The sequence below is a fragment of the Phyllobates terribilis genome, unplaced genomic scaffold, assembly GCF_046119375.1.
Source record: "Phyllobates terribilis strain yellow unplaced genomic scaffold, ASM4611937v1 Scaffold_4__5_contigs__length_816908805, whole genome shotgun sequence".
In the NCBI taxonomy this organism is placed as follows: Eukaryota; Metazoa; Chordata; class Amphibia; order Anura; family Dendrobatidae; genus Phyllobates; species Phyllobates terribilis.
In genome coordinates this window covers 268,584,950-268,606,113 of record NW_027362764.1, presented here as the reverse complement: position 1 = coordinate 268,606,113, position 21,164 = coordinate 268,584,950, and the positions used below count along the sequence as shown (strand labels likewise).

Sequence of the window (21,164 nt, the reverse complement as noted above, 5' to 3'; positions counted from 1 at the left end):
ACGAACAAAGTTAATTTTAATCAATACATGAAATACTTGGAAGAATAATGATTTCCACAATTGAATGTGTTAAAAAGAAAATGAAAAATGTTCCTGTGCTGAGATAATCTTATAAATGTTCCCCTGCTGTATACTGTGAAAATGGCTGTGTCTGACCGTGCAGAGACAAGGTCTGATCATACCGCATGCCAAGAGTGTGCAAAGCAGTCATCAAAGCAAAAGGTGGCTACTTTGAAGAACCTAGAATATAAGACATATTTTCAGTTGTTTCACACTTTTTTGTTAAGTATATAATTCCACATGTGTTAATTCATAGTTTTGATGCCTTCAGTGTGAAAGTACAATTTCCATAGTCATGAAAATACAGAAAAATCTTTAAATGAGAAGGTGTGTCCAAACTTTTGGTCTGTACTGTATATAAATATATGTTAGGGGCTTTTTTATAGTTTATATCTATCAGGCTTAAAATAAATTAAAAATAATCTACAGAATTGCAGAACAATGGATACAATCAAATCTCAATGCAAGTAAAATTATTCATAATTATCTTGAGATATATTTTGGCAAGCTTTGCTCGAGAACATACAATGGGTGATGATTTAGAAATGTACAACATGGATTAAAAAAAACAAAAAAAAAACAACTAAGGCTGAATAAAGAAATTGGAATTAACCTCTATAATAGCAGCTACGAAAAAAGTATTTGAGCAAAGAGTGATAAGAGAGATGCACAGTATAAGCTTAAATCTCGCCCAGTGTAGGACGCTTTAAATACTAATTCCATTTCTTGCTTCTTGCCAGTGTGCCACTATTTATAAAGACATGTCAGATTAGTTAGATATATACATCATGTACATGACTTACAACACAACTATAATGAAATCCACAACTTCACATTTTATGTCTCACTAGAGAACTCATTCTTAGGTTTGTACCTATGTCAGCATCATAGAGAACACAAAGGCACTAATATCGGACACTGTGGCCTCCAGGACAGCACAATATATGTTGGTCCAGTTTTGTGACCCTTATTGTATTTGCAATATTACAAAAAGTATATGCTGTATTTTTCTCTTCTTACTAAGGCGAGTCTTAACCTATGCCTACAGCATCTTCAACAGTAGCTTAGCAGCCTTTTGGAACTATCCATTAGAATAGCACCGTCAGTAAACTAGTTAAAGGCTTTAGGTGGCTTTTTCCCGTTGTCACCATAGATGCGTCACTTTTTCCAAAAGAGTTCGATGCAATGTAATGCTCAATCTGTAGAGAATAGAGAATGGAAAGTTGGTTTTCACAATAGAAATAGTAAGAAATGTAAACAAGTCGCCACCTAGTGGACATTAGTTGAAGGACAAGACCAAAGACCTTTATGCTGATTAACCCCTTAGTGATGGAGCCAATTTTGACCTTAATGACCAGATCAAATTTCTTAAATCTTACCAGTGTCATTTAAAATGATAATAACTCTGGAACACTTCAATGGATCCCAGTGATTCGGAGACTGTTTTTTCGTGACATATTGTACTTCATGATAGTAGTACAATTTGTTTGATACGACTTGCGTTTATTTGTGAGAACATTTAGAAAATGTAGCAATTTTCAAACTTTTAATTCTTATGCCCTTAAACCAGAGTTATGTCACACAAACTCTACTTTACATCAGCACAATTTTTGAAACATATTTTTTTTTTGTTAGGAAGTTATAAAGGGTTAAAAGTTAATCAGCAATTTCTCATTTTTCCAACAAAATTTACAAAATCATTTTTTTTTAGGTACATCACATCACATTTGAAGTGACTTTGGGGGGCCTATATGACAGAAAATAGCCAGAAGTGACACCATTATAAAAACTGCACCCCTCAAAGTCCTCCAAACTATATTCAAGAAGTTTATTAGCCCTTCAGGTGCTTCACAGGAACTAAAGCAATGTGGAAGGAAAATATGAACATTTTACTTTTTTTTTTTTTCACAAAAATTTAAATTTAGTCCCAACTTTTTTGTGCAATTTCTCCTGTTAAACACGTGAAAATTCATATGGGTAACAGTAGAAATTGCACAACAAATTTTGAGGTCCATTTTCTCCCGAGTATGCCGATACCCCATATGTGGGGGAAAACTTTTGTCTGGGCACACGGCAGGGCTTGGAAGGGAAAGAGCACCGTTTGACTTTTTGAAGGCAAAAATGGCTGGAATCGAGAAAGGACGCCATGTCTCGGTTGGAGAGGCCTTGATGTGCTCAAACAGTGGAAACCCCCCCAAAAGTGACCCCATTTTGCAAACTAGACCCCTCAAGGAATGTATTTAGATGTGTGGTGAGTACCTTGAACCCACAAGTGCTTCACAGAAGTGTATAACGTAGAGCCATGAAAATTAAATATTTTTACCACAAAAATGTACTTTTAGTCCCAATTTTGTTTATTTTCACAAGGGTAATAGGAGAAAATGGACCCCAAAATTTGTTGTTCAATTTCTCGTGAGCACGCAGATTCCCCATATGTAGGGGAAAACTATTGTTTGGAAGCACGGCAGAGCTCGGAAAAGAAGGAGTGATGTTTTGGAACCCAGACTTTGATGGAATGGTCTGCGAGCGTCATGTCGCGTTTGGAGAGCCACTGATGTGCCTAAACAGTGGAAACCCCCCATAAATGACCACATTTTGGAAACTACACCTCTTTTATCCAGGGGTATAGTGAGCATTTTGAACCCACAGGTACTACACAGAATTTGATAGCATTAGGTTGTCATATGGAAAATTTTCGGGTTTTTTTCACAAAAATTTTGTCATCAGAAATTACTGTTAGGCCACACGTCAGGGCTGGGAAGGAAGGAGCACTATTTGCCTTTTGGAGCACAGATTTTGGTAGAGTAGTTTGTGGGCGACTTTTGCGGAGCCCCAAAGGTGCCAGAATAGCGGACAAATCCCAAAAGTGACCCCTTTGTAAAAATTAGGTCATGATTAAGGCGTGACTGCTGAAACATGTTGGTCCTGTTCACATCCGTGGCCTGTCTTATGTATGCACCTTTTTAATTTAAGAATAAATGTGAAGTTTTAACAATAGAAAAGGAATTATCGTATTTCTCGGATTATAAGACACACTTTTTTTCCCCCAAATTTGGGGGTGCGTCTTATAAAGCGAACTATACCGGCATTTACCGGCGTTGGTAGAACGAGATCCCAGGATTGCTGCTGCCACAAGCTTCTGCCTTCCGGCAGTGGTAGGGGTCGGAAAATGGCTGCAGTCCCCTTGCTTACAGTAGGTGTCCGGTGGCTCTGCCGATATTTTTTAAAAGCCGGAGCGCAGCACCTTCCATACTGATCCATGCGGCGGTCTCCGGGAAAATGGCAGCGGGAGGCGGTGCATGCGCAATTCAGATCTCAGAGCCGAGATCTCAGTGTCAAGATCTCAATCTGAGCATGCGCCGCCTCTGATGTCCATTTTCTCGGAGACCGTCGCATTTTTTTCCTATTCTCCTCCCCAAAATTTGGGGTGCGTCTTATAAACCGATGCGTCTTATAATCCGCAAAATACAGTATATTTTGCTGGAAATCTTTTTTTCAAATTGTAAAAATTACACCTCTCAATGAATTCATCTACGCCTGCAGTGACTATTTTGTAACATCCACACCAGTTTAGTGCCCATACATTGTCCCCCCATATATTGTAGAGCCCCCATACATTGTACCCAGCTTGTGCTTCTGGTGACACACACCCCGTAAAATGTTAGGTGCTCTCTTCCCACTACAGTAATGCCAAACATGTGGCCGCTTACTGTGGTTTAGGCACAGTGGGGCTCAGAAGGAGGGGGCAATTGGATTTGGGAGCACAGCATTCATTGGATTTTATTTGAGGGGGAGAGAGCCATGTCGCTTTTCCAGAGTCTTTGTTCTACCAGTTTTTCAGATACAGAATGAACAAAAACCAGCAATTCCGTTATTGCTTTTATTTATTGCGCCGTTCACTGTGTTGTAGAAGTGATAACACCAATTTGTTTGTCGGGTCGGTACGATTACAGCGATACCAGATTTATATTGTTTTTTTATGCTTCGCTATTTTTACACACTAAAAAACACTATTTTACAAAAATGAATTTGTTTTTGCATAGCCATATTCTGAGTGAGAATGAGCCACATTAGGGTTTGTTTTTTTGCGGGACGGTTTGGCGTTTTCATTTATACCCCTTTTTTACATATGACTTTTTGATCGCTTTTCATTCACTTTTTTGTGAGTCAGTATGCTGAAAAAGCTACATTTTTGGCATGTTATTTATTTATTTTTTTAAGGCGTTCGTGATTTGGAATAAAAAACATGCCAGTTTTATAGAGCGGGCCGTTCTGGACACTGCAAAATGTTGTTTATTTTTATTTCATCACAAACGCTGCGTTTTGAGTGGCAAAACTGCTTTTCCTGATTTTTTTTTTTTTACATATTTTATTTTACATTTTTCCACTTTTTTCACAGTGGTTCATGTATATATTTTTTGTTGCTTGCTGGTCTCATACACTGCGGTACTCGTGTACAGCAGTGCATGAGAGCAGTCAGTGAGACCCAGCTAATAGCTGGATCTCACAGGCTACTATTCTATGTTTACTAAGGGGGTCTTGTGACCCTCTTGCAAACACTTAAATACCTATGTCATGTACAACCGACACCGTCAGGAATTGCCACTGCTGCGGTATTCCCTTATTCCCAATCGCCGTTTTGAAACGGATATCAGGAATAAGGCCCCTTAACGATCGCCGTTTTAATGCGTATCAGCGAATCCTTAAGGGGGTTAAAAGAAAATAGTCATGTAAAAAACTACTAGTAAAGGGAATCTGTCAGCAGGTTTTTGCAGCTCATCATCTGAGAGCAGCATAATATAGGTGAAGAGACCCTGAAACCAAAGATGTATCACTTAGTTTACTGGGTGCAGCCATTCTCACACAATCAGTTTTTAGATTTAGCAGAGCTGAGAAAGCTGACCCCGCCCACACCAGGCTCTGTGTATACAATGTCTATAGACAATATAGACAATGAGATGTGCATCACAAGAGGGGGCATTGCCAGACCAGGAGGCACATGTTGATGTGCCCAGCAATGATAAGCTCCTGGTGCTAAAACAATCATTGCAAGCAAACAAAACCATGGAGTGTTTTAACCCCTACAGCATGCTGTTTTCAGATTGCATAACAAAAACATGCTGACCGATTCCCTTTAACTTGCAGGTATGGGGTTAATCTGCAGGTTAATAGCGCTCTATAGTCGTGTGGCCATCGCACTGAATGCCCGGCTTTCGGGATGAATTGATCTTCATAACCTCTCCCAAGTGGTGTGCGAATCCATGTGCTGCACAGGGACGCCAGTATTTCTGGCATACAGAAGCCGGCAGTCTTGATGGATCTGACAGGTAGACGCGGCCATGCCGCTGTCCCAACTCAGTCACAGCTTTAACGCCACTTTTGAATGAGCTGCTTAGAGTTTAGGTTTTTTTTATTGGTCATCCATCAACAGAAATATTTTCACTATTGCACAGGATGTTACAGTAAAATGTGACAGAACATTACATTTCTCACTGGAAAATTAGTTTGCTTACTTTACTAAATGAGAGATTTTTCACTGTCTTGTTTTTCTTCAACATCATCTTCAGAATCTACAAACAAGAAAAGAAAACTAAAATCAAAGCACTTTAAGGCTGTGTGCCCACGTAGCGTTTTTCAAGCGTTTATGCTGCGGAATTTCCGCAGCGGAAACGCTTGTTAAACGCTAGGTAATCCGCACCCCATGGTCCCCAAGGGGATTCCGCATGTTCTATGCACATGCTGCGGATTTTTCCGCAGCGTTTATGCTGCGTACAAAAATCCGCAGCATGTCATTTAATTTTGCGGAAGCGCAGCGGAACTCCCGCCATTGACTTGCATTGAGACGCATAGAAACCGCGACTGTACATTTGTACAAGCGGCTTCTATGCGTCTCTATGTGTGGATGGTACCCAGTTCTGGAGGAGAGGAGACTCTCATCCAGACCTGGGTACCATTGTACCTGTAAAAAAAGAATAAAATAACAAATAAAGTTTATATTCACCTGTCCGGCGGCTTGTCTCTGAATGCCGGCATCGCTTGAGGACCTGCGGTGACGTCACAGTCATGTGACCGCAGGCCCTTCACCGCTCTGTCTCGCGAGATGCCGGCAGCCAGGAACCAGACAGTAACGAGCGCTGCAGCCACGCCGGGGCCTCGGGGGTGAGTATAGCTTTATTTGTTTTAATTTTTACGGTTCACACTGTATAAATCCATGCTGTTTGCATGGATTTATATAGTGTGACCTAGTTGTCAAGCACTTTCCAAGTGATGCTATCGCCTGGAAAGCGCTTGTCAATCTGCATGCAGAAACGCATGTGAATCCGCATGTGGATCCGCATGTATTCTGCAGGAAAAACGCATGCACAATCTGCATGCGTTTTTTCTGCCAGGGAGATGCAGAAATGCAGCAGAAATTTTCTGCTTCATTTCTGCATCGTGGGCACATAGCCTAAGACAGTATGTATTTACTTATAAAAATAAGAATGAGCCAATGTCTAAAAGATGACCCTATACAGTGATTTCTTATTCTTTTGCATGCTTGTCACATTTAAATGTTTCAGATCACAAACAAATTTAAATATTAGGTAAAGATAACACAAGTAAACACAAAATGCAGTTTTTAAATGAAGGTCTTTATTATTAAAGGGGTTTTCCCACGAACAAAAGTTGATTTTAATCAATAGATCTTGGAATAATAATAATTTCCACAATTGAATGTATTTAAATAAAATGTCTCGGTGCTGAGATAATCTTATAAATGTGCCCCTGCTGTGTACTGTGTAATGGATGTGTCTGACTGTACAGGAACATGGTCTGATCATACCACAACTCCTGGCCAGGGGAGGATTGAAAGAGAGTATACAGACATTACAGCAGGGGTTCACAGCTGATTCTTTGAGGTAAAACATTGTTTATAAACAGGCAGTGAAATGTTTTACCTCACAAAAAGAATCAGCTGTGCTCCCCGGCTGTAATGTCTGTGTACTCTTTTGCTCCCTCCCCAGCCCAGGAGATGTGGTATGATCAGACCATCTAATATATATAATCGTCTTATCCCGTCTGTCTGTCCTTCAGTCCGGCCGCGGCCAATCAGCGACGAGGGATTTCAGTAAAAGATAGCGGCCGTTAGCTGCTCATCTGTAGCACGGAGGTCAGCGGCGATGCAGCCGGGAGATGACCGGCGCTAGCCGGTCATCTCCCAGCTGCTCGCAGCAGAAGTACCCCGACCGGCGGCGCCGCTGACCTCCATGCAGCTACCGTCGGGAGATCAGCGGCTAGGGCCACTGATCTCCCGAAGGCAAGTGTGAAGGGAGGACCGGGGAGCAGCGCCACCGGTCGGGATACTTCTGCTGCGAGCAGCCAGTCATCTCCCGGCTGCTCGCAGCAGAAGTACCCGCACAGGCAGCGCAGCTCCCCGGTCCGCACTAATACGGTTTGCTGATTGGTGGCGGCCGCGACCAATCAGCGATATTGGCGCCAAATTTAAACACCGCTCTGCTGACTGCGCCTGGTCGGACGCATACATATTCTAGAATACCCGATGCATTAGAATCGGGCCACCATCTAGTATTCCATAAACAGTCAGACACAGCCATTACACAGGGGAACATTTATAAGATTATCTCAGCACAGGTACATTTTATTTAAACACATCCAATTGTGGAAGTTATTATTATTCCAAGATCTATTGATTAAAATGAACTTTCGCTCGTGGGAAAACCCCTTTAAGGGAAAAAGAAATCCAAACCTACAGAGACCTGTGTGAAAAAGTTATCCCCCCTCCCCTTAAAACATAAATTAACTGTGGTTTATCACATCTTTGGAAAGCAGAGTTCAATTTCCCTAGCCACACACAGGCCTGATTACTGTCACACCTGTTCTCAATCAAGAAATCTCTTTTAATAGGACCTGCCTGACAAAGTGAAGTGGACCAAAAGATGCTTAAAAGCTAGACATCATGCTGTGATCCAAAGAAATTCAGGAACAAATGAGAAACAAAGTAATTGAGATCTATCAGTCTGCAAAAGGTTATAAAACCATTTCTAAAGCCTTCGAACTCCAACGAACCACAGTGAGAGCTATTATCCACAAATGGCTAAAACTTGGAACAGTGGTGAACTTTCCCAGGTCTGGCCGGCCGACCAAAATTACTCTAAGAGTGCAGCGACGACTCATCCAAGAGGTCACAAAAGAACCCACAACATACAAAGAACTGCAGGCCTCATTTACCTCAGTTAAGGTCAGCGTTCATGACTCCACCATAAGAAAGAGACTGGGCAAAAATGGCATGCATGGCAGAGTTCAAAGACGAAAACCACAGCTGAGCAAAAAGAACATAAAGGCTTGTCTCAGTTTTCCCAGAAAACATCTTGATGATTGCCAAGACTTTTGGGAGATATTCTGTGGACTGAGGAGGCAAAAGTTTAACTTTTTGGAAGGTATATGTCTCATTACATCTGGAGTAAAAGTAACACAGCATTTCAGAAAAGGAACATCATACCAACAGTAAAGTACAGTGGTAATGTTATGGTCTGGGGCTGTTTTGCTGCTTTAGAACCTGGAAGACTTGCTGTGGTAAATGGAACCATGAATTCTGCTGTCTACCAAAAAATCCTGAAGGAGAATGTCTGTCCATCTGTTTGTGACCTCAAGCTGAAGCACACTTGGGTTATGCAGCAGGACAATGATCCAAAACACACCAGCAAGTCCACCTCTGAATGGCTTAAGAAAAACAAAATTAAGACTTTGGAGTGGCCTAGTCAAAGTCCTGACCTTAATCCAATTGAGATGCTGTGGCATGACCTTAAAAAGGCCGTTCATGCTCGGAAACCTCCAATGTGGCTGAATTACAACAATTTTGCAAAGATGAGTGGGCCAAAATTCCTCCAGAGTGTTGTAAAAGACTCATTGCCAGTTATCGCAAACGCTTGATTGCAGTTGTGGCTGCTATGGGTGGCTCAATAGTTATTAGGTTTAGGGGGCAATCCGTTTTACACACAGGGCCCCGTAGGCTTGGATTCTTTTTTCCCTTAATAATAAAGACCTTCATTTAAGAACTGCATTTTGTGTTTATTTGTGTTATCTTTGTCTAAAATTGTAATTGTTTGTTTTGTGATCTGAAACATTTAAGTGTGACAAACATGCAAAAGAATAAGAAATCAGTAAGGGGCAAACTCTTTTTCACACCACTGTACATAAATTAAAAAAAAAATAATAATAATAATATAATATAATATAATATGATGAAGAGATGATTTCCGCTGAATATTGCAGGGAAAAAACGGAGGTACCTGTTCTTTTTGAAAAGAAACTGATTTTCATCAGAAAATGTAGTTCTCACCAATAATGATGTCAAAGTGCATGTGTCTACCATTAGAAAGAGACTGCAACGTGTTAGTTTTATATAGGAGGTGTGCCATGCCATGACCTTATGGGAGCACAATGCGTGAAATAAATAAAAGAAAGCAAATATAAGCCAAGAAAAATATGACAATAGAATGAGGAAAGGCACCTCCAGTCTAAACTGCTGTTTCTAGCCTCACATCCTGACATAAAAATCCCAATGTCTGAGAAGTAAAAAAAAAAATTGTAATGGAAATAGGAACATAACTGAAAACATAATTTAGTGGTCCATTGTGTTTTTAATAAAAAAAAAAAAAAACAAAACAAACAGAAATTGTAAAAAAAAAAAACAGATATTTCCTTTTTTTTTTTTTTCCTTAAACAACTTTCCTCTATATTGGCAAAGCATATGAAAAATTTAAATTAGGCATTGCTTATCCCGAAAAAAAAAAAAAAAGCAAAAATTATATGAATAACGAAATGAGAAGAAAACCTTAGAGCTGTTAAAACCACATGTATGACGAAAAACAAAAACGTGCTAGTCATGAACAGGGGAAAATGGCCATGTACATGTCTGGAAAAAGGATTCAACAAGACTGTTTCAGAATTAGACATGAATTAGTCCAGAAGATCATCTACAAGTGAAGAGGACAAAAACTACTGTCAATTTACCCTGCTCTGACTGAAAGAAGTCTAAAGGTGGCCAAAGTCAGACAAACCTTCTAAACTATGTGCATCGGGAAAAAGAAGGGTTAAACATGTTGAATTTCAACAAGTCTGATCCTTTGTTTTTAAAGGGAATCTATCACCAAGTTTTTGATATCCAATATGAGAGCAGCATGATGTAGTGACAGAGACCCTGAATCCAATGATGTGTCAATTATAGTTTTATCTGCTGCAGATATCCTAGTTCTCGGAATACTGAGATCTGGATAACTCTGCCCAAGCCACTGATTGGCAGCTTTCTATGTATACTATGCATAGGCAGAAAGCTGCCAATCAGTGGTGGAGGCAGGGTTATAAAGAGCTCTTGAATATTGAGGTCTACATGACAGAAGGTGTGACTGCAGACTTATGAATCCCCAAGTGCACACACTGTGCGCTGCGGGGATTCGCCGGTTTCAGACCCGGGACCGGAAGGTATGTATGTGTTATACATACACCGGTCCAGTGGGCGCAGCCTCGCTCCATACACTTGTATGGAGCAAGGCTGCACCCTCTCTAGAAGGCCACACACACACTAGATGGCCACGTCACTAGTTGGGGCGCGGCCTCGCTCAATACAAGTATCTGGAGCGAGGCTGCGCCCACTGGATGGGCTCTGGTCAGGATCTGGCGAATCCCCGCAGCGCACAGTGCGTGCACTGGGGGGATTCATAACTCGGCAGTCACACCGAGTGACTGCAGACTTATCGATTTGTACCGGACAACCCCTTTAAGCACACACCTTGCTGCCATGACTCCCCATTGGCACTCCATGATTGGATGGCATGCAATGAGAGCGGCTGCATGAGGACGCGCATTCAGTCGATATAAATGGTTAAACAAGTCAGTAATAACATCCTAAACTCTGGGTGAATAGTAGTCACATACAGTATATCTCCATTCTGAACGTTTCGCACTGCTTGCTCTACCTGCAGGAGACTCAGGGGGTGAGTAGAACTGTCCGTCCGACCTTGGTCCTGGTGTTAAAAGTGCAGCACGTTCAGAAACACTCTGAATCATTAAACGACCTAAAAAAGAAAAAAAACAAACACTTTTTTTGCATAGTTTTTACATCTCAAAATACAATAAGATACTATAAATTATTTGTATTTAGGTGAAGGCTATAGATTTACAGGATACAATTCAAGCTGGGGTCAGACGAGTATATGAAAAATTGTCCGATTTTCATCCAGAAAACTCAGATGATTTCCATCCGTATGTCCATATTTTAAGTCCGTGTGACATCCACACTTATACATCAACAGTTTAAAATGAACAAGATCAAATTAGGTGTATTCCTGTATTAATAATGGCAATGTACCCGTAAAAATTGAATACTACACAGATGACTGGTATGGGATCTGATCTTTTTTTGCACATCCATGGACGAGTCTCATGGGCAATATAGAAGAAAATCGTACATGCTGCGACTTTCTTCACATGGACACTTGTGGAAAACGGTCATCTGTATGGCCCCGCTGAATTCCATTAGTCAGAGTACCTCCCAATCGCACAGACAGCACTGTCTGTAAAATACACCGGTCTGAACAAACACTTAATCTAATCTTTTTATAGATTCTTTATGCTGCAGATTTGGTATTTTAGCCATTGGAACTACAGGCTGGACACGTTTTTGAAATTCATGCAGCACACGAAGAAGAGTCAGATATTTGGGACTAATAAGACATGCTGTAACATAACATGACATCTCAAGGAAGCGGTCAGCTGCCCAGCCCCTCTTAAACCGCCACCATAACGTTGTATCAGCCTATTCCTGGAGTATAAGAAGGTCCTGGATGTTAACGTTTGTCATAAGATATATTATTGTTTATCACAAGGTTTTATACGAGGCCTTGGAAAGTAAATTGATGACTACCGCATCTGTTCTTCAGAAGGAAAAGCTCTTCTGTTTCCTGTGCACCAGTAGGACTAGAAATGCAGACGGCCTTAGACATGTTTTTGCAACAAGCAGAAGGTGGATTCCTGAGGGTAAACGGCCAAGTCACTAGAGAAAGCCGCAGATCCTTGTCACACAGCAAACAAAAGCTCTTTGAGCAGATTTTAATAAAACTACACTTAAAAGAAAAAAAAAAAAAACAATTCAAGAAACTTTTTAAAAGGGAACCTGACAGCTGATACATGCCGCCCGATCCACAGGCAGCATATATCAGACACTGCATGGATGATTTCACTCATGTATGTTTGATTCAGAGGAATTTTTCTTATACCGATTCAGCATGAGAAAAAAAATAGCAGTGCAAATTAAATCACACTTGGCCATCCAAGCCTATGGGTGCATGGAAAACATCAGACTGCACTCGGATGACATCCGACTGCAGTCCGATTTTGGCATACTCACAGAAAGGAGAAGATGGAGAAATTTTGTTCATCTTCTCACTTGTGCCAAGATTCTCTCATCTGAGAAAAATCAGCACATACTAAGCTGACAGTCGGATCAAACTCGGATCAGAGTTTGACTGGAGTGTCATTAATATAATTGATCCGACTCTCTCGCATGAGAAAATCTACGGTCGTGTGACCGTAGCCTAAAAGCCGCCAGGAACCGAGCCACATTGTAGACTAGTTGGACAGGTGAGTTCCCGGCAGCTTCTCCCCGTCCGCTGCCCTGAAGTGGCAGGTCTCTGCCTATATGTGCCCCTAAATGAGCAGGGCGAAGCCGCCGGGGTCCCGTCTGTGCGACTAGTCTCCAGTGTGGCTCAGCCCCCGGCGGCTTTTAAAGTATGTTTTTCAATGAAACGCCGCAGAGTACCTGGCTGAATTCATCCATCCAGTGTCTGACACATCCTGTCCGTGGATCGGGCAGTAGGTATTAGCTGTCAGGTTCAGTTTAAGCAAGGAAACCCCATGTTTGTCTAAAGGCTCCCATACACATTAAGCTAAAGTTGTCAGAACCCAGCAATATCTAAATTAGTCAAATATGTATGGAGCCCTCCCAACTCTCCCCTGATGTTGGAGGAGAGAAGGATGTTTAATTTCAATGGCCGATCCTTTTCGTTCTCCCTGGAGATAATTCTTTGTCTAGTGATTCTTGCAATGGCCCTCTCATAGGCTAGGCCTACGTATGGGGTGAAGGGGAGATAGCTGACGGCCAAATGATCATTCAGACAATAGGTATCTAATGTGAATGTGGGCCTAAGGAAACATTGCTGATACATTGGATGTACTGAGACATTCCAGTAAGCAAGTGTCCGGCTGGTGTGATCCCTAGTGAACACAAGGATAGCAACGAGATAGCATTCTTTCAGAGATTTCATGGTGAGAATATTATAGTCATTGAATAACTTTGCTGAATCAGAAGCAAAGGTCTTTCCGCACTGCATCTTATTTCAGTTTGTGGCATGCGAGTCTATAGAACCCCATCTACCAGACAGGGTCAATGTGACCTCTATCTAGCTGAATACGCAGAGGTCTCCATTTTATACCATGCATGGAATAGCACTGCAATCTGCTACAGATGTCAGCTTAATGGTCGGAAGCTCTTGACACGGGGCTGCTGCAGGCAGTCACTGGCTTTCACGGTGACATGTGGTGAGATAGAAGCAGCAGATGATCAGTGCATGATTATTATTTTTTTAATTGCAGAAAAGCAGCACCAAAGTCAGGACAATTTAGTGCAGATGTTTTGGCGAATTCCTCTACAGATTCTAGCTCACATTTTCTGCAGATTTATTCAACAACGGTCTGTACCCAAATAGTGATAGAACCATATTAGGTCAGGGACCTAGGTCACCTATAGATTAAACAGGCAGTGAACAAGCGGAGGAAAAATTGCCCCAAGCAGAACAATGCCTGTCGACTGTGTCCAAGCTAAAACTTAGATGGACCAGAGAAAATCACATAAATAAGTGTAATCCATATCAGGTGAGGCAAGCATCAAAAAGGTCTTCATATACATATACCTGTAGTACACAAATAATTGACATAAAAAGATAACAGTGCAAATAGGCTAAAGAAAACAGGAACGTCCTCAGCCGCATTCCCTGTAGTCTCGACGCGTTTCTTCCAATCCGGAGTCATCAGGGCACTGTCATTCTACAGCACATACGGAGCTATACTAGTCTCTTACAAGAGAAACATGACTGTCTCCAATAAATTCTTGTGAAGCTACAACCCCTGGCAAAAATTATGGAATCACCGGGCTCGGAGGATGTTCATTCAGTTGTTTAATGTTGTTGAAAAAAGCAGATCAGAGACATGGCACAAAACTAAAGTCATTTCAAATGGCAACTTTAGGGCTTTAAGAAACACTAAAAGAAATCAAGATTAAAAATGTGGTACTCAGTAAGGGTAATTTTTTGCAGACCAAGCAGAGGAAAAAAAAATATGGAATCACTCAATTCTGAGGAAAAAATTATGGAATCACCCTGTAAATTTTCATTTCCAAAACTAACACCTGCATCAAATTAGATCTGCTCGTTAGTCTGCATCTAAAAAGGAGTGATCACACCTTTGAGAGCTGTTGCACCAAGTGGACTGACATGAATCATGGCTCCAACACAAGAGATGTCAATTGAAACAAAGGAGAGGATTATCAAACTCTTAAAAGAAGGTAAATCATCACGCAATGTTGCAAAAGATGTTGGTTGTTCACAGTCAGCTGTGTCTAAAATCTGGACCAAATACAAACAACATGGGAAGGTTGTTAAAGGCAAACATACTGGAAGACAAAGGAAGACATCAAAGCGTCAAGACCGGAAACTTAAAGTAATATGTCTCCAAAACAGGAAATGCACAACAAAACAAATGAGGAACGAATGGGAGGAAACTGGAGTCAATGTCTGTGGCCCAACTGTAAGAAACTGCCTAAAGGAAATGGGATTTACATACAGAAAAGCTAAACATGCTTCATCATTAACACCTAAACAGAAAAAAAACAAGGTTACAATGGGCTAAGGAAAAGCAATCGTGGACTGTGGATGAAATTCATATTCAGTGATGAATCGCGAATCTGCATTGGGCAAGGTGATGATGCTGGAACTTTTGTTTGGTGCCGTTCCAATGAGATTTATAAAGATAACTGCATGAAGAGAACATGCAAATTTCCACAGTTATTGATGATATGGGGCTGCATGTCAGGTAAAGGCACTAGGGAGATGGCTGTCATTACATCTTCAATAAATGCCCAAGTTTACATTGATATTTTGGACAGTTTTCTTATCCCATCAATTGAAAGGATGTTTGGGGATGACATCATTTTTCAAGATGATAACGCATCCTGCCATAGAGCAAAAACTGTGAAAACATTCCTTGAAAGAAGACACATAAGGTCAGTGTCATGGCCTGCAAATAGTCCGGATCTCAATCCAATTGGAAATCTTTGGTGGAAGTTGAAGAAAATGGTCCATGACAAGGCGCCAACCTGCAAAGCTGCTCTGGCAACAGCAATCAGAGAAAGTTGGAGCCAGATTAAAGAAGAGTACTGTTTGTCACTCATTAAGTCCAAGCCTCAGAGACTGCAAACTGTTATTAAAGCCAGAGGTGGTGCAACAAAATACTGGTGATGTATTGGAGTGTTCTTTTGTGTGTCTGTTTTTCATTATTCCATAATTTTTTCCTCAGAATTGAGTGATTCTATAATTTTTCCCCTCTGCTTGGTCTGAAAAAAATTACCTTTACTGAGTACCACATTTTTTATCTTGATTTCTTTAAGTGTTTCTTAAAGCCCTAAAGTTGCCATTTGAAATAACTTTAGTTTTGTGCCATGACTGTGATCTGCTTTTTTTCAACAACATTAAACAATTGAATGAAAAGCCTCCGAGCCCGGTGATTCCATAATTTTTGCCAGGGGTTGTACTACAGGGAAAGCGCAGGGCTAAACAGTGCAGCGCTAGATGTGGACTGTCCTTGTGAGGGAAGGAGCAAGGGGTGCCAGGGCAGCATAGATCATACAGGAAGACACTGGGGCAGACATTCACGCCTCTCCTCTGGACTCTTCCTTGCCTTTCCTCCTCTGAGAACCTACCTGTCCCCGTAGAGGATATCAACTAACGGGTGAGGACGTTCCTGTTTTCTTTAGCCTATTTTAACTGTTATCTTTTTATGTAAATATTTAGGTTTAATAAGTGGGATTTCTTGCCTTATAAATCGGGTTGGGACCATCAGTTGTGTTGTGCAGCAGTCTGGTGGATACACAGTTTATAGTCCTACTGTACAGACTGTTAGAATTTGTATTATGGCAAGAAAAAAGCTAAGTAAAGAAAAACGAGTGGCCATCATTACTTTAAGAAATGAAGGTCAGTCAGTCCAAAAAATTGGGAAAACTTTGAAAGTGTCCCCAAGTGCAGTTGCAAAAACCATCAAGCGCTACAAAGAAACTGGCTCAGATGAGAACCGCCCCAGGAAAGGAAGACCAAGAGTCACCTCTGCTTCTGAGGATAAGTTTATCCGAGTCACCAGCCTCAGAAATCGCAGGTTAACAGCAGCTCAGATTAGAGACCAGGTCAATGCCACACAGAGTTCTAGCAGCAGACACATGTCTACAACAACTGTTAAGAGGAGATTTGTGCAGCAGGCCTTCATGGTAAAATAGCTGCTAGGAAACCACTGCTAAGGACAGGCAACAAGCAGAAGAGACTTGTTTGGGCTAAAGGACACAAGGAATGGACATTAGACCAGTGGAAATCTGTGCTTTGGTCTGATGAGTCCAAATTTGAGATCTTTGGTTCCAACCACCGTGTCTTTGTGCGACGCAGAAAAGGTGAACGGATGGACTCTACATGCCTGGTTCCCACCGTGAAGCATGGAGGAGGAGGTGTGATGGTGCTTTGCTGGTGACACTGTTGGGGATTTATTCAAAATTGAAGGCATACTGAACCAGCACGGCTACCACAGCATCTTGCAGCGGCATGCTATTCCATCCGGTTTGCGCTTAGTTGGACCATCATTTATTTTTCAACAGGAAAATGACCCCAAACACACCTCCAGGCTGTGTAAGGGCTATTTGACAAAGAGGGGGAGTGATGGGGTGCTACGCCAGATGACCTGGCCTCCACAGTCACCAAACCTGAACCCAATCGAGATGGTTTGGGGTGAGCTGGACCGCAGAGTGAAGGCAAAAGGGCCAATAAGTGCTAAGCATCTCTGGGAACTCCTTCAAGATTGTTGGAAGACCATTTCCAGTGACTACCTCTTGAAGCTCATCAAGAGAATGCCAAGAGTGTGCAAAGCAGTCATCAAAGCAAAAGGTGGCTACTTTGAAGAACCTAGAATATAAGACATATTTTCAGTTGTTTCACACTTTTTTGCTAAGTATATAATTCCACATGTGTTAATTCATAGTTTTGATGCCTTCAGTGTGAATGTACAATTTTCATAGTCATGAAAATACAGAAAAATCTTTAAATGAGGTGTGTCCAAACTTTTGGTCTGTACTGTATATGTATATGAAGACATTTTTGATGCTTGTCTCACCTGATATGTATTACACTTATTTATGCGATTTTCTCTTGTCCATCTAAGTTTTAGCTTGGACACAGTCGACAGGCATTGTTCTGCTTGGGGCAATTTTTCCTCCGCTTGTTCACTGCCTGTTTAATCTATAGGTGACCTAGGTCCCTGACCCAAAATGGTTCTATCACTATTTGGGTACAGACCGTTGTTGTCTCTTCTACATTGATTTTATAATTATTAACTTTTAATAGACTGAATTAAAAGGCAAGTATTAATTGTCTTGTTTACTCTTGCTGTTACCATTATCTGACCAGGTATTCATTCTGTCTGGCGTAGATCAGTCTTTTCTGCTGCTATTGCAGATTTATTCACAGCAAGGCCAACCCACGTGGATGTTGCAATGTTTGGCGTAATAAGTGCATGAACGTATGGAAGGTAATTTCATTTTAATGGGAATGTTTATTTAATTTAAAGGGAATCTTTCGCCAAATGTCTACTACCTAATTTGAGAGTAGCATAATGTACAGGTGGGAACTCTGATTTCAGCAATAAGTCACTTATTGGGCTGATTGCTGCAGTTCTGATAAAATCCCAGTTTTATCTGTTGCAGATTTACCAGTTCTCTGTGTAACCCCGCTGACACAGCTGTGCTTAGGCAGAAAGCGGCTAATCAGTGTTGGGGGCGGGGTTATATAGAGCTCATGAACATGAAGGACTACATGGCAGTAGGTTTATTAGTCCTCTAGTGATAATCTCCTGCTGATAAAACTGTGATTTTAATCAAAACTACAGTAAGCAGCCAAGAAAGTGACATATGCTGGAATCAGGGTCTCTGTTTCTACATTACTATGGCATGTAAAAGTCTGGTGACCCCTGGTCAAAATCACTGTTATTGTGAACAGTTAAGCAAGTTGAACATGAAATGATCTCTAAAACGCCTAAAGTTAAAGATGACACATTTCCTTTGTATTTTAGGTTGAAAACAAAAAAAAATTATAATATATACAATATATATATATACATACACTGCTCAAAAAAATAAAGGGAACACTTAAACAACAGAATATAACTCCAAGTAAATCAAACTTCTGTGAAATCAAACTGTCCACATAGGAAGCAACACTGATTGACAATCAATTTCACATGCTGTTGTGCAAATGGAATAGACAATAGATGGAAATTATTGGCAATTATCAAGACACACTCAATAAAGGAGTGGTTCTGCAGGTGGGGACCACAGACCACATCTCAGTACCAATGCTTTCTGGCTGATGTTTTGGTCAGTTTTGAATGTTGGTTGTGCTTTCACACTCGTGGTAGCAAGAGACGGACTCTACAACCCACAGAAGTTGCTCAGGTAGTGCTGCTCATCCAGGATGGCACATCAATGCGAGCTGTGGCAAGAAGGTTTGTTGTGTCTGTCAGCGTATTGTCCAGAGGCTGGAGGCGCTACCAGGAGACAGGCCAGTACACCAGGAGACGTGGAGGCGGCCGTAGGAGGGCAACAACCCAGCAGCAGGACCTCTACCTCCGCCTTTGTGCAAGGAGGAACAGGAGGAGCACTGCCAGAGCCCTGCAAAATGACCTCCAGCAGGCCACAAATGTGCATGTGTCTGCAGAAAAGGTTAGAAACAGACTCCATGAGGGTGGTATGAGGGCAAGACGTCCACAGATGGGGGTTGCGCTCACAAAACACCAGGATTGGCAGTCTCCACTGGCGCCCTGTGCTCTTCACAGATGAAAGCAGGTTCACACTGAGCACATGTCACAGACGTGACAGAGTCTGGAGACACCGTGGAGAGCGATCAGCTGCCTGCAACATCCTTCAGCATGACTGGTTTGGCAATGGGTCAGTAATGGTGTGGGGTGGCATTTCTTTGGAGGGCCGCACAGCCCTCCATGTGCTCGCCGAGGTAGCCTGACTGCCATTAGGTACCGAGATGAGATCCTCAGACCCCTTGTGAGACCATATACTGGTGCGGTTGGCCCTGGGTTCCTCCTAATGCAGAACAATGCCAAACCTCATGTGGCTGGAGTGTGTCAGCAGTTCCTGCAAGATGAAAGCACTGAAGCTATGGACTGGCCCGCCGGTTCCCCAGACCTGAATCCGATTGAGCACATCTGGGACATCGTGTCTCGCTCCATCCACCAACGTCACGTTGCACCACAGACTGTCCAGGAGTTGGCGGATGCTTTAGTCCAGTTCTGGGAGGAGATCCCACAGGAGACCATCCGCAACCTCATCAGGAGCATGCCAAGGCATTGTAGGGAGGTCATACAGACACATGGAGGCCACACACAATACTTAGCCTCATTTTGACTTGTTTTAAAGGACATTACATCAAAGTTGTATCAGCCTGTAGTGTGTTTTTCCACTTTAATTTTGGGGGTGACTCCAAATCCAAGCCTCCATTGGTTAATAAATTTGATTTCCATTGATGATTTTTGTGTGATTTTGTTGTCAGCACATTCAACTTTGTACATAAAGTATTCAATGAGAATATTTCATTCATTCAGATCTAGGATGTGTTATTTGAGTGCTCCCTTTATACACACACAGGTGCTTCTCACAAAATAAGAATATCCTCAAAAAGATCATTACAAACAGAGTGATCTATTTCAAGTGTTTATTTCTGTTAATGTTGATGATTATGGCTTACAGCCAATGAAAACACAAAAATCATTATCTCAGTAAATTAGAATTCTGGAAAAATGTTTTTAAAATCCGAAATGTTGGCCTACTGAAATGTATGTTCAGTAAATGCACTCAATACTTGGTCGGGGCTCCTTTTGCATCAATTCCTGCATCAATGCGGCGTGGCATGGAGGCGATCAGCCTGTGGCACTGCTGAGGTGTTATGGAAGCCCAGGTTGCTTTGATAGCAGCCTTCAGCTTGTCTGCATTGTTGGGTCTGGTGTCTCTTATCTTCATGTTGACAATACCCCATAGATTCTCTTTGGGGTTATGGTCAGGCGAGTTTGCTGGCCAATCAAGCACAGTGATACTGTTGTTTTTAAACCAGGCATTGGTACTTTTGGCAGTGTGGACAGGTGCCAACTCCTGCTGGAGAATGAAATTTCCATCTCCAAAAAGCTTGTCGGCAGAGGGAAGCATGAAGTGCTCTAAAATTTCCTGGTAGACGGCTGCGCTGACTTTGGTCTTGATAAAACACAGTGGACCTACACCAGCAGATGACATGGCTCCCAAACCATCACTGATTGTGGAAACTTCACACTAGACCTCAAGCAGCTTGGATTGTGGCCTCTCCACTCTTCCTCCAGACTCTGGGACCTTGATTTCCAAATGAAATGCAAAATTTACTTTCATCTCACAACACCTTGGACCACTGAGCAACAGTCCATGTCTTTTTCTCCTTGGCCCAGGTAAGACGCTTCTGGCGTTGTCTATTGGTCATGAGTGGCTTTACACAAGGATGCGACACTTGTAGCCCATGTCCTGGATACGTCTGTGTATCCGAGCTCTTGAAGCAATGACTCCAGCAGCAGTCCACTCCTTGTTAATCTCCCCCAAATTTCGGAAGGCCTTTTCTTAACAATTCATTCAGGGCTGCGGTTATCACGGATGCTTGTGCATCTTTTCCTACCACACTTTTTCCTTCCACTAAACTTTCCATTAATATGCTTGG

General features: G+C 41.8%; 1 protein-coding gene across 3 annotated transcripts in view; it reads right to left on the bottom strand.

The window, feature by feature from the left end:
* Window positions 1-554: 554 nt before the first annotated feature.
* Window positions 555-21,164, bottom strand: part of STARD3NL (STARD3 N-terminal like) — an 81,590-nt gene continuing 60,980 nt past the window's right edge. For all 3 annotated transcript variants that reach the window (XM_073676609.1, XM_073676608.1, XM_073676607.1), the window contains 3 exons: window positions 11,037-11,135; window positions 5,574-5,630; window positions 555-1,259 (listed from right to left, as the gene is read on the bottom strand). In XM_073676609.1, coding sequence (XP_073532710.1) covers window positions 5,578-5,630; window positions 11,037-11,135 — 152 coding nt within the window. In that variant the 3' untranslated portion in view covers window positions 555-1,259; window positions 5,574-5,577. The remainder of the gene's footprint in view (window positions 1,260-5,573; window positions 5,631-11,036; window positions 11,136-21,164) is intronic.